Source organism: Leuciscus leuciscus, assembly GCF_965113295.1.
Source record: "Leuciscus leuciscus genome assembly, chromosome: 14".
NCBI classification, from domain to species: Eukaryota; Metazoa; Chordata; class Actinopteri; order Cypriniformes; family Leuciscidae; genus Leuciscus; species Leuciscus leuciscus.
Window position 1 is genome coordinate 16217506 of NC_138738.1, and position 15096 is coordinate 16232601.

At 35.0% G+C, this 15096-nt stretch overlaps 1 protein-coding gene across 1 annotated transcript in view; it reads left to right on the forward strand.

The window, feature by feature from the left end:
* The first annotated feature begins 5104 nt into the window (after positions 1-5104).
* ror1 (receptor tyrosine kinase-like orphan receptor 1) overlaps positions 5105-15096 on the forward strand; it is a 110649-nt gene continuing 100657 nt past the window's right edge. Inside the window, exon 1 of the mRNA XM_082136026.1 lies at positions 5105-5392. Coding sequence (XP_081992152.1) covers positions 5311-5392 — 82 coding nt within the window. The 5' untranslated portion in view covers positions 5105-5310. The remainder of the gene's footprint in view (positions 5393-15096) is intronic.

Sequence of the window (15096 nt, forward strand, 5' to 3'; positions counted from 1 at the left end):
TGATGAATAGAACATTAAAAAGAGCATTTATTTTAGATAAAAATCATCCTAAACGCCTTTACTGCACTTTTTATCAATTTAATGCATCTTTGCTGAATACAGGCATTTTCTAAAATAATAATAATAATAATTCTGACATCTTTTTTTGAACATCAGTGAATGTGTCCAGAAGCAGCATGTTTTTTTTTCTGTGTAGGTTTCTAGAAATCATTTATTTATTGATTTATTTGTAGAATATAACGTTTTGCTTGCTGCGAGTGTGGAGTTTAGCATATTTCTGTTGCTTTTTTGTTTTCAACACCAGGGTCAGAAAAAGCGAAACATCAACAGGCAAACTGCAGAGAAAGTTTGTTTTCCAAAGTTCACACAGTTCCCCATGCACAGTTTACTCAATGAAAATAAACCTACATCAAATTTTGATTCCAGTTATTTACTGGACGATGCATGTCAGATTAACCCAAGGAAACTGAATTATTCCAAAATATTAGTTCATACATATCATCTCAGTGGCATGTCGGTCTTTTCTGCATTCTTTTCTCTCTCTTTTATCCAGTGGGTGCTTCTATGATATCAATAACCATGTAAATCTAATAACACAGAAGACAGAGAGCGAGAGATGACCTCTTGACCTAACAACAACATGTGTATTGCTCCATATTGTTTATTATATTGGGCTCTGGATAAAGCCTTATGGAATGTGCTGAGATGCAATCATTGTCAGCAGGTCATGTGGGCAAAGATCAGCATGATCGAGTCTAAGTAATCATTCCGAAAGCCAGGCAAAATAAATACAGCAACAGGGTCATGCTGGCACTCTCTTCGCATCGTTCATTTTCCTTTTTGAACCCCCACACCCCACCTCTTCCCGAAACACCTACACCTACACACACTCACACGCATATGTTTGAATAACATATATGTCACTTGCTGTCTAATTCCTGCTGACCCTATGATCAAACATGACCCCTTGCACAAAATACAATTGCTATCAGAAGCTGAAAGACTGGGGAAACATTAATGAGAGACCACTCACCCAAAAGACTTTAAATAATCCTCTATATGTGCCCTATTGATGTCATGCAAAACAAGTTTTGTGACTATCACATTGCCTTGCTTTTTTAGTAGCACAAATCTGGTTGATGTCACTGGATGCTGCTGGTATGCACATTGATTCTGTGTCATTCTTGGACTCTGACCCAGGACCTGTTTCAAAGGGTTTATTTTGATCTAAATGTAAATGATCTAATAGACGTCATTTACAGACCTACATGAGAATGAGGTCACCATCACAGCACATCTTGAAATACACAAAAAAAATTCTCACCAGACAAACATCAGCACCAGAAATGAAGTCACCAGCAATGCCCTTATTTGGGTGGAACAAATGCATTATGTCTTTGATAAGTCTAAAGACATTTTTTTTTTTTTTTTTTTGTGGATTAATGTAATTTTTTTTAATTTGATGACTTTGTCATGTGGTATAACCATGTAGTTAAAAGCCTTACAACATATTTTCCTTGAAATCATGTGTACACATTTTGGTCATTATTTTAAAAGAAAGTTTTTAAAAAAATTAAGGTAAAAGTATGCTTTACTTTTAAATGAAGAAAAGTACGCTTAAAGTGCGTTTTCTTAATTTTTTTATTTTTTTCTATTTACAAGTGTTTTCTTCAGTTGAGCTTCCTCGGCCACCTTATTAAAAGGGTAAAAAAAATATTCCTTCATAAATATCATGAAGTTTTGGCGAGTCTCAATGTATGACAACTTGCTTTGTGAAAGCAGTGAAGCAGTTTTGTCATTTTTTTTAAATCTTTTTATTTTTTATTATATAAATAAAGGTTCCAAAGGGGGCTTTCTCAGCAATGCAAAAAAAAAAAAAAGAACCATATTTTTTTGTGTAGGAAATTTAATAAATAATGTTTTTCCAGAAAAAGTGCAATGGAAAGGTTCCATGGATGTTAAAGATTCTTCATGGAACCATTGATGGCAGTTTATTTTTAAGAGTATACAAATTCATTTTTATGATGATTTTTCCACATTATGTTATCAGGATCACCCTGATTTGTTTGGCTTTATCCCCTCAGATAATATCAAAATGAATTTTAATTCAGAAATGAAAAACATGCTCATCATAAAAGAGCTGTGTTCTTTGATGTGTATGAATGAATGGATAGGACAAAAAATATGAGTATCATTTGAACCAGGTGAATATCTCAGGGGGAAAAGAATATTACATAAAATGGAAGAACACAAGCAACTTTAATTCAGTTTTTTGGGGGTAGGCCTAGTTCAGTAGGAAGCTCAGTAGCTTCTCATTTGTAATTCAAGTGGTTTTATTCCTATTAGCTACAAACCCTAATAACTCCAGAGATTACACCATTTAAGTTTCAGAACAGAAGGTCCATTCTGAAGAGATCCGCTGTGTGTGTGGAGAACGGCCAAAGGAGATGGACCTTCAAAGTAACCCTCAATCCCCCTGCTCATTACAATTAGATGAGTTTCGCTGTGCATGGTTGCAATTTTAATAATCTTATTTTACTTTGGGAAAATAAAACAGATAGACATCGGAAAGAAAAACAGCCCCATGTCAAAAATATTTCAGCTGCTTTGCTGCTCGGCAGATAATGGTTTCCAAATGTTTAATATTAGATGCAATCACACTGAAGAAAAAGGTACGGCTTTTCTTTTCTTTGAAAACTGAGCTCAGAGCTCACTTGAAATTGTCATGTTGCTTTATGAATCTTCACAACTTTTCTGCAGTCACATGCAGTCTCGTAGAAATGTGTTCGATTCTTAACATTTGTGTCCATTCCTTCATAATTCCTTCCAACAAAAACCTCTCATGAAAGCAGCGTGACTCCCCTCCCTCCTCCACCCCCAACAATCAGCATCTTCTCCCAGCATGCAAGCTCATATTAGAGTCTGCAGGAGTGTGTCTTTGATCGCAGCCTGCCGCTTGTGTGTGTGTGTCAGAGAGCTGACGTCACCGGAGGAAATGAGGGATGAACTCTGGGTCTGGAGAGTCAACCTAGCCCATCACTTCAAAAGGGGAAGGTCTTTCTCTTCTTGTCATCCACTGATACAACATAAATGAACAGAAACAGCTCAGGATGCAAGACCCTTGGCTTGTAAAATTGCTACCATTCTCTGTCTAGTTTCCACAGACCTCAAACAGCAGCACGTTGAGTCTGAATATTAAAGAGACAGGACTTTTAATCAAAGGTGATCAACTGTTACGGTCCACCTTAAAAAGTATAAGGATAAGCCTATACTGTAAACTTACATGAGCAAACTACACAAATAAAGGTTCTTTACAGGCATTGATCATTCCATGAAGAACCTTTAATATCCATGGCATTATGTACATTTCACAAAAGATAAATATAGTGGAAAAATGTTCTTCATATTAAGAAAAAAAATGGTTGTTTTAAAAGAATTGTTAACAGAAAGGTTCTTTGGAGAACCAAAAATGGTTCTACTATGGCACTGCTGTTAAAACCCTCTTTTTGGAACCTTTAATTTTAACAGTGTACCATGCTGATCTGACCATTAAAAATGACCTTTGTTAATATGAAATTTGAAAATCCATTCAGATTTTCACCAAACAGAAATTCATCTTTGACACTGCCATAAAAATACATACAATTTATTTGACAAAATTATATACACTTACATAAACCCATTGTAAAACAAATTAAGAATTTGGTTTAAACTCCCAACGACACATTATATTTTATATATGTTCCTTTTTAGCTAAGGGTAAACGCAGTCTGCGAAGGGAGGGAATCAAAGCAGGAATGGAGGGGATGAGTCTGGTCTAAATATACTCCAATTGCCCTTATTTCCATGAAATGTGAAAACAAATGTGTTTCTAGTCTGTGATCTTGACTTCCTTAACATGTTAATTTATTTGTTCTGTTTCATTGTCAAATTAAACCACGAAACAATACTATATGTTAAAATGCTTTCAGTCATTGATCAATACACCATGGGCAGGGTCCTCCTATCAATATTAAAATTCCTTAATTTCCAGAGTAGAATCTTATTAATATTATAATATTATAACTAATAATGTTAGACCTATATGATATTAATATTCAATTATTAAAATGTTATATTATTATTACATTTATTAAAAAGTATAAATATAAAATACTAATATGCTAATTAATATGATATTAGTAGCCTAATTAATTTCATTACTAATTTATTTATTTTTATTTGTACAGCATTATAAAATTCACTTCATTATAAAAATGTATACAAGACCTTGAGTGCAGCTCCTTTGTTGGCCTTCGAATTTGTAATGTATCCTGTACTTTATTTACTTATTTTTATTATTTTTTATTAGGGATTGTTGTATGTTGCACAAATGAGCAAATGCAACACAATTCTTAAACATTTTGTCACAACTTAATTTAAGTGTGCGCAATCTACTTAAAATTGTAAAATGGAATTCAGGCCTAATTTGTTTGTGTTGGACTTGGCCTGCAATAATTCGTTTTTGAAATAATATTAGGTTGGAATTAATTCCCAGTATGCTTTTCATGGCACTAGAATGAGTCAATGGTGAAATCAAGTGTGATTTTGAGCAAGATGAAAAGGGTAGTTGTTATTCTCCAATGTCATGATGAAAGATTATGATTCAGAGGAGTTTCTTTATGATATAGTTTTGGGAGTTAACGTTACCACTGAGACGAAGAATGGATACAAGAATGGAGACTAATGGTGTTAGGTTGAATATGAATTAAATTGGTCGTAAATATCACAAAAGTTTTCTTAAATTAGTTTTTCGTTGACGCTGTTCTTCACAAATTAACAAGTTAGCATGTCACTTACCATGCTAACGTGCTGTTGCTAGCTTAGCAGTTAACTGAATGAGATTTGAGTTTATTAGTCACGCCAAATTTTGTTTTGTTAGTTTGGTTAATCATTTTGTTAGCTTCCCACTGCACGATAGAGTTATTCAAAGTTATGAAACCCCATTTCCAACAGTGTCCACAATTTAAACCTATTTTCTAACAGCCCTGTACTTAAACAGCAGGTGGCGCCAAACACACCATTGAGCAGCACATGTCCTCAGACTTGACTGGAAAGTGGAAACTTCTTGAAGAGACTGAAGAAATTTCAAACTCCAAACAGGAGCGAGAGAAGGAGAGAGCAGAGCAGAGGACCATCCGCCTACAACATTACACCTCTGCGGACATCTGAGGCTCAGTAAAGACCTGAAGAGCTCTGCATTGTCCAGCTATAACACTGACCTGTGAGAAGAACTTGCGGTGGATGTAAGAGCGCTCAGAGGCAGAAGAAATGAGCAGAGGAACAGCGAAAGAGCCGCACGGATGCCAGCGCAACTTCACACTGATCATCGTGCTGCTCGTAGTCATCTGCGGTAGGCGATCAAACTCATGCATTTACACTACTGTGTTCATAATCGACTTAAACATGATTTTGGTTAAGTACAACACATTCACAGGAAATAATACTGAGCAGTCTAAAATATTTTTGTTATTATGAGAAATCATTTCAGGAAACAGTGTCTCAAATTACAGTACGATGCCCATGTTAAAGATACTATATTGCAAAAGTAATTTTGCTTACAAGGAAATGTGTATTTGTACTTGCATAGGTTAAATGTGCACTGTTATGTAAAATTACATTTTTGATGATATTTAAATGTTATTCATGTCATAAGTCAAACTTCATGTAGGCCAACTAGTTAGGGTTGTCATTTCATTCAGTAGTTTTCAGGGTGTTTTTGTTTACCTATTGACTTATGTTGCCAAAGGGCTATCTAAACAGTTTTTGTGCCATTGGAATGACAAAAGAGCTCTTCAAGTGCACTGATTGAGAGAGTGACAGTCTTAAGCTCTCAGCTGGAGTTTCTTTGTACGGCCTGAGCTGCTTCATTTGCCTTAGAATAGCACTTAGACATTAGATAGCATCCAATTATACTGAGCAAAGGACTTAAAAAGGTACACTTCTATGAACTTTTCTAGTTTTCAGTATTATCTAGTCTAAAAAATACCAAAAACCAACTTGGATGTAGTCGTGCACTTTTGCGTAACTCCTTATTTTAGAGTCTATGTTACATATATCGGATGTTACTATTATTGATTACTTCAATAGTCAAAACAATAACATTATGTAAGTAGGCCTACTACACAAGCAGCTAGACAAAATAATTACAAGGTATACTAGTCTGTATGAAGTTCATAAATGTCAGCGTACCCATAAATACTGCAACTTGGATAGGTTACTGTAAAATAAAGTGGGACCTGATTTAGTTTAAGGTCATATTATAATAATAACTACAGTGTTTTTATTGTTAATGAGTGTGGATATATGTGCGAAAGCAGTGTTTTAAATATTATTTTGAGGCTCAGTGATATGCATTATTTGTCACTGCTATTTTATTTTCTGTTTTTACATAGATAATACAGAGATCATATTTTACATATTTTATAGATGTACTGCCCAGGATTAATCCAAAAAAAAAGAAAAGAAAATTGAAACACACATACATACACATACACATTTTCATTTTTTTCTTATATTCATATTTTATATATATATATATATATATATATATATATATATATATATATATATATATATATAAAGATATTTTTGGGTTAAATTACAATGTGTCCACTAAATAGTGGACAGGAAAATTGACTTTAAAACAGATTAAATAAAGGACTAATCCGATGATGATGCTTTCAACCTAAGCATAAATTACTGTACTACTAAAGTAATTTCAATTAAATTGTTAGGTTAAGTTAAGTTTTCTACAGTGAACACTATAATATATCAGCATGTATGACAAATTTTACTGACAAAACAACAACCTGCTAGCTAATCAAGTAATGCATCTTGGTTACTCTGACTTTAAGTGTCTTTTGTCCATGACATGCAAAGCTTTCTGCATTGAGTTGTCAGTGGGGAATCTTAACAGTTGCTCCTCATTTATAACTTAAAGTGGTGAGTGTTGTGGCTTGGACATATTTTTCTTTTCCAGATTCCTGGTTTGTTCGTTGTGTGCCATGTCTGTACTTTTAGTATAGGCTCCATTTTATGATTTAGTTTGACCTTTTAGCTGATGGATTTTTGTCAATATGTGGCTTCCTTCACCTTATCTATATAAATGCAATAGTGTTTTCCCATCTGTTCTAGATAGTATCCATGGATATTTTGTCACAAAATTTAAACCTTTTCAGATGGAGTTTTATAGACACTATGCTACATATATCCAGCTATGTCATATTTTTTAGAGCGGTGGGCAAAATGGAAACAGACGGCTTCCGTGATCCAGTCTTTGGTTTTAATAATAGTTGGTAGATTATAAATCACTGCGGTGGAACTCAGTGCATTATACTGCCAGACTGAATGTTGACACAAAAGCCACTTTACCTTCAAGAAAAGCCTATGAGGGAGGATTTGACTTGTCATAGTGAAACTCATTGGTTTAATCTGGTCTTCAAGTGTACAGTACAGTTACTCAAGCATCAAGACTCCCGTCTTTAAAAAACCCTTCATAGATGTTGAAGGAATGCCCGTTCAACCACATGTTCTAACTTTGTAAAACTGACGTAGCCCTCGTGAACCGTCCATTTTTTTGTTGGAAGGACTTTATAAATCTCTGTGTTGCTTGTGTATATTATATCACAGGTTGTAAACTTCTCTCTGCTCTTTCTGCAGAGTTATAAATCTTTACATCTGAGGTGTCAAACACAAGAAGTTACTGTGCATTTCATCTTTTATTAGTAAATGCTGAATGTCGGCTGGATTAAAAAACTTGGCTTCTTGTTTAATAAACAGAATGTGAGGAGAAATATATGGCCTACCAGCAGTTTTAACACTTTGATTAATTGCTCTCTATTACCCGACCCTTTGTGTAAGTCTTCTGTCAGAGCTGGATGTTTAGGTCTTGGATATAAGCTCTGACAATGATCTGTGTATTTTCACTTGTCTTTAGTGATGGTGTGATACAAGCTCTAAGTCCGTGTCGCTCTGTTTGGGTTTGCGGTAGAGCAGCTGGCAGAGTTTATAGCTGTTCAATTGCATTATCCAGCTTCAGTGACATCAGAGATAAACTGGCATCATTATAAACTGGCAATAGAAGTGTTTTTGCAACCTGTATTGTGAGACATTGCTGAAATATTTTTTTGTGTTTTTTTTTTAATCTATGATGTTTATCCTTGATGTTTTAAAAAATATCCTTCATGATACATGCCATGATTTTAAAGGGGTGGTAGAATGCCCTTTTCACAAGATGTAAAATAAATCTCTGATGTCCCCTGAGTGTATGTGAAGTTTTAGCTCAAAATACCCCACAGATATTTTTGTATAGCATGTTAAAGTTGTCACTTTTTGAGGGTGAGCATAAATGCCTTGTTTTCTGTGTCCCTTTAAATGCAAATGAGCTGCTGCTCCCGGCAAAGAGGGCGGAGCTTCAAGAGCTTACACTCACACAGACAAGCACTGAAAATTTCAAAAACCTTTAGCCTTTTATGTTCAAACCGGATTCAGACAAAGACGGAGAGACTCAAGAAGAAGTGACAACATGTAGACAACATTTCTGAATGGTTAGTTGATGAATTTATGTAGCTGATGTGTAGTTATCTTCTTGTCATTGATTAGCATATTCTGTCTTGATAATCTATAAATGAGTTCCCGGGGGTGGGGTTTATGTAAATATTGGGGTTAGTGATGTCACTCAATTTAACCCTGGATGAATGTCGTGTAGTCCCTACCAGCCATTTGTTGTAGTCCTTAAAAAGCGATTTCTTTATAAGAAAATATATCCCTTTGCTTTGAACTTTGAGCATTGTAACTTTGCATTCATTTTTATGTAAAAAAAATTAAAATCTTGATAAAAATATGAAGTGGCATCAGAGTAATATAGAATATCGTTATAGTGGAAGGTCACTATACTTTACTGTATGGCAATGGAAACATTTTCAGCCTATTTCTTTTTTTTTTTTAATGAAACATTTTCAATTATATTTATCCATATAATTGGAAAAATTATGTCTTGTTCATTTATTTATCATTTTTATGGTGTTTACATGGCATGCTCTAAACTTAAAAAAAAAATAGTGTTTTACTATTTTTCATCATCTAAAATGGATGCCCACATCTGGCAAAAATATCATATTTATTTTTGTCAGTACTTGGTTATCTTGATCTTTTTATAGCTTGTCGCAGTATATTGCATTATGGATATTAAGATAAGTCTTACCCACCTTTCTCTTCGTCTTTTTGGTCAATGGCCTGAAAAATGCTAATGGTAATATAAATCACAGGCCAAAAGGTCTGCAATGAATATAATAGGAAATGAGCTGCCACGATTATCTAAGAGATCAGACGTCTGCCAACACTTATCAAATAGCCTAATTACTTTCCCTTGCCTGCCCAATGTAATGTGCCAGGATATGCTACATTTCACATTTTAGAGGGCATGATGAAACATGGCTTTTTAATTTTAGCTGTAAATGTGTCGGAAAGTAAAGCTCTAAAGCCTGTTTACGTTGTATTAAGGACTCAACTAACCCTCAATGCATAAAGACTGGCAAATTTCTTGCTGCCCACAGTTGGGCCTTTGTACCTGCCACACTCCCAGTGAGCTCATAAATACCTAACCTTTACTGCCTGTTCAGTCGGAGATTGATATTTGCTTTAAAAATGAAAATATATGTGCAAAGTATCAGTCATCTGGGAGATTTCTCTCTTTTCCTTCGCACAGTGCTGGTCTTGACAGCGTCAGGTTTCTATCTCTGAGGAGAGCTTTGTACATTCATAATTCGGTCTCGCTGTCAGTCTTGGAACATTTTTTTTTCTGCCCAAATAATGTGGCCTAGTAGTCAAAATCTGGCTCTGAAATTGCATTAGTCACTTGAGTGATGGAAGTGGATGTTACTAAGGTTAGCTTATTTTGAAAAACATATTTTAGGTGTTGCTGCTTATACTCATGCGCCCACATACTCGTAGATGATTAAGCCATTTGTAAAGGATTTTTTTTGGCATTGGCTTCACTATGGGGTTTCAGTCTAATCGCGCTTTTATTGGATTTATGCATGTTTTTTAGTTGCTGGTCCTGCACTGTACCTAGTGATCTGAAATGGTCGCTGAGATCCAAATGGAAGTTTTCACATAGCGTGATGGACAGCTCAGCCCTGGCAAGAGTTCTGATGTTCACCCATGCTGTTTTTAGTGCAAAAAAAAAAGGCCTAAAGGAATTAAATTGACAGTTTGGGCTTTCTCTTGCCTCACCGTCACATCACAATATGGAACATTTCTTAAAATTGCAGTTTTTTTATATTTAATTTTTGATTAAACGTCTTAATTTAAATCCGACTGGGTTCCTTTAAATCAATGGTCTTGTATTTTTAATGTGTTATTGCAGTTGATCTATCAGCCATTTATGTCTTCAGAGAGAAATGCAAATATATTGACACCAGCTGCATGGAAATCGGGTCTTCTTAGAGCAGAGGCGTTCATGATGATCTGTCTGTAGAACCTGGAAATGTCGCCATTAGGCGTTTGTTTGTATATGCAGAAATTATTTTACACAAGTGTTTTGTCTGACCTACACAGACTGTGGTTTTCTGACTTTGCTGAAATGATTGAATGCTCCTTGCACTGTTTGTGGCTCAAGTGGGGAGAGGTGTCAGGTTATTTAAGTTCATGTGCAAATGCGTATTTGTGTGTTTATGTGTGTATGCGCTCACTGGGATTGTTAAAACTGTGCAATCCAGATCTCGGAACATTTCATTTTATGGGTTTTAGACACTGCACAATGTTAACATAACTAATCCCTTGCAGAATTCAGTTCATAGGCCAACTATTAATTTTGAATTTAGTTAAAATATTTAAACATGTCTAAATCTTTTGCTTTTTCCGTCTAATTAAACTATTTTGGGGGGGCTTGCTCTTTAGGAGACCCAATAAGCTCTTTAAGTAGCCTATGTTTTGATTTCTTTTGATTCCTTGCTGTTTGGTAATTATTGTAAGTTGCTAGAAACGTAGATCCTGTACAGGGCCGGCCCGAGGCATAAGCGAACTAAGCGGCTGCTTGGGGCCCCCTCGCCACCAGGGGGCCCCCAATCGAGTTTTTTTTTTTTTTTTTACATATTAGCCTAATTAACAAGTGACATAAATGAATGAAAGGATTAATAATTCAAGACAAGAAAAATCTGATTTCATGATCAATATACCTGCCTACAACTGCTGCTGTGTCTGCCAGTGTTTGAGTCATGCGCATAACCTCGCGTGCATAGACAATTTGTGCGCAGTCACGGTAATGTTAAGCCATGTCACAAAAATTTGATTTGATCAATGATTTATCCTTTAAATGTAATGATATTCAGAACAGAACAAGAATAAAAGACTAACTATAAACAAGCCGAAAACGAAATAATTTAAAGCGAAAGTGAAAGTAAGCGGCGTTGGGCTCACGTATCTCTCTCAGAATCAAAATGTTTCAACATTCGCGATGGATTTGGATGGTAAACTTTTCTTTATTCACAGTATGAATTGTTCAACTGACTATTTAAACAGAGCAGTGTAATTTGTATAATTATGTTAGGTTGACTATTTTATTATTATATTTTATTACGGCTATAACGAACAGGCTGCGATGTGAAGATTGCAATGCTGGAATGTGTGTGTGTGTGTGTGTGTGTGTGTGTGTGTGTGTGTGTGTGTGTGTGTGTGTGTGTGTGTGTGTGTGTGAGGCGCGGGCGCGCTCGAACAGTGGAAACATAAAAACATACTCTGTCATGTTCATACAAGACATCATTCAAACTGCAAAGTGTTGCAAAACGTTGGAGGATATTTTGCAAAAAATTTTTTTAGATATGTTTTGTGACAGTTTGTTTTCAGAAGTTTCAAAGAGTTAGTAAAAGAGTAAAGAAAAAGTTACTAACTTTTTTTAGTATCTATTTTTATTAAGTATTTATTTTGTATTAATACATAACCTAATTGTATTAATTTGTAATGTAACATTATTGCGTGAAATTTGTGTCAATAATCGTCAAGCACAGGTGACTGCGTGGTGGGAGGGGGCCCCCAAATCAAATTCTGCTTAGAGCCCCCAAAAGGCTCGGGCCGGCACTGATCCTGTAGGTAAGAAATGCTCAAGACTGTGATGATTAGCCCTGTTGAAGTGATTTAGGTTTAACAAGCTGACTTCAGCCGCAGTAATGCTCCTCATGCAAAATAAAAAGAATTGGAAAGATCCTCGGCCTCTTGTTTTGTAAGTCCCACTCTTTACATAAATCTATATTCATTAAAGATTGTGTTTAAATAATATTATCTGTTGTCAGCAACTATTGAGCATTTGAAATTTGAGTTGTGTGGTAGTTTGTTTGATGCTGTTTAGGAATGAGGATACGTAAGGCCTTTCGTCTTTTGCCTTTTACAGACCTTTACAAACATGCTGCAGTCAAACAAAGAGATTTTAAACTACTGTTTGTTTGTTTAGGCTGTTTTTTGTATGCTTGTCGCTGCCAGTGGGTCACAATTAAACACAAGTTACTGTTTGCTCTGTTGCTTCAGGACAAAAGCCAAAGGACCATTAAATGTTGGTAGGCTTTGTTAGAGACCAGCAGAGAAAATCTAAGGTGTTGAAATAAAGGATTGTAGCTCCATGGTTTACATTCACTAAAAACAAAAACAAAAAACTACTTAAGAGGTTATGAAATGGCTGAAGTTTTAAATGAAATTTTAATTGTTTTTAATTAAATTAATAGATAATTGTTGAATCGTCAATTGGTGAATGATGCAGTTATTTAGAATAAGTATGCACTTAAATGTGTTACAATATTGCGTTACTTCCTAAAAATAGTATCTAATTGCGTTAATTAGTTACTTTTTTTATGGAAAGTAATGTGTTACTCTTGCATTAAAGTTACATTTTTGGCAGTAAAGAAAGAAAGAAAGAAAGACAAATGGGATTTTAACTAAAGTAATTGTTGTTTATTAGTATGGTTGAATTGGATCATAAAAGGTCAGCAGCAAAGACATTGGTTAATAAAGTGAGGTTAAATACATAAAGTATATTTGTTTTATTTAGCATATTTAATTATTGCAGGTTTGTGTAATATTCTGAGTTTGCATATCATTTTGATGAATACTGAATCTGTTTTTGTGCCAGTGAGATGAGTAAATGCCTGCTCACATTTAGTCCATCATGTTTACACAGCGCACACAACTCCTCTGCGTTACTCCCGATTTCTCTCAACATGGGGACAGGAGAGGTGTCAGTCAATGAATGGCAAAACAAAGTAACTTGCATTACATATTTGAAAAAAGTGAAATTTATAATAATGCGTTAATGTAATAGTTACTTGAAAAAGTAATCTGATTACGGAACTTGCGTTACTTGTAATGCGTTACCCCAACATTGTACAAAAACCTCACTCTAGTTGCCTTTATGTTTACATGAATGCAAATTATGTTGCACCATAAATATTCAATAAAATGCCATATAAATCAATTAAAAACAGAAAAAAACAAAAATGATTTAAGGGAGACTGTTAGCCCTTTTGTTCCTCCATACTCCGCATCTCTTTTTCCTTTGGTTTAGTTGTTGTCTCTTTCCTTCTCAACTCATTCATTTAGCTCTCTTACTCTGTGGCAAAGCAGAAATGACTTACTTGACCACACCGACCATGGAATCTGAAATAAAAAGCTCCATTTCCCTAATGCTTTGTGATTGGAAGCCAAACAGGCCACAGAAGTCTATGAGACCTCTGCCCAGCTATGTGCACATAGAGGAAACACTATGAAGCTTGTGCTGTCTAAACTGCTCTCAAAGACAGACCCCATAGATCTGTGAATCAACCCTGAGTCAGTCTACTGATATCTTCAGCAACAACGGCTGAAGGGACTGTTCATCACCTCTGACTATTATTGTGCCTTGTGTCATTTCCTCAACAATGACGAGCACTGACCGTAGTCTCCCACAAACTACTGTAGCCTACATGTATTTTTCATGTTTATGAAATACAGCACCACTCATGTGGCTGCACTGTGTGTTTGCCTGTGGGAGAGAGGAATCTCATCAATGCTAACTTAGATGGAAATTTTATTCAGTAGGAATGTCTTCTCCGGGTCCCAGTGGAAATAGTTGTTTGAACCTGCTCTTTTAGATTTCCACGTTAACAGTTATTTCATTTCCTTTTGGATGTTTTTTTTTTTTTAACCACAGATGCACTTTCTATATTTTGGGGCATTGACCAAAATAATGTTCAGCTATTGAGAGCCCTGATGTCTTGTTTCTCTGTGACATGGACATCATTCAGGCTGTGCTATATGCAACTTTATGCATATTGTGGGAAATATATATTATATTATTAGTAGTGATTTATTAGTTATTAATTTTAGTAGGCTCCAGCATCCCCGCAACTCTTCAAGCGGTTTAGAGAATTTATGGATTTAAAAAAAAAAAGTTTTTATATGAATTCCTTATTTATTTTTTTATTTTTAATGGACGATGACAATATCTAGAGTGCAGGGTGGATAATGACCAAAGAAATTATAATTGCACTTAATAGCAAATTGGCAATCCAACAAATCTAGCAAGAACTAAATTCAAATATAAATGAATTTACATATTATATTTACATATTAAATCTCACTTACTAATGTTAGAAACAAAATGGCATTATCCATTTACTAAATAAAAAATATATATAATTTCACAGTGTTCATTGTTTATCTCAAAATGGTCCAAATATTGTCTGATTAATTGGCCTGACTGATGTATCAGCCTCTAACTACTGCAAAGCGGCAGGGTCAAAGACATGCTGAGAGAGGAAGCAGGAGTAAATGTGAGGACTTAATACTCTCATTGCTTTAGATATACAGCCCACTTCACTACAAAAGAGATTTACTTGACTAGGAAACTGGCAGATGAGATATTCAACTAAACAGAGGAATGAGGTCAAGTGAAGGGGGCAGCGGTGAGTAAAGCAGAAGCTAGTAAAGAGTAGGCTTTCATTATTCCACTCTTTTTACACCTGTACAAATCAGTTCGTTATTCTATTTAATCAAACATGTTTTTTAAGTTACACTTTTATGTTACACTTA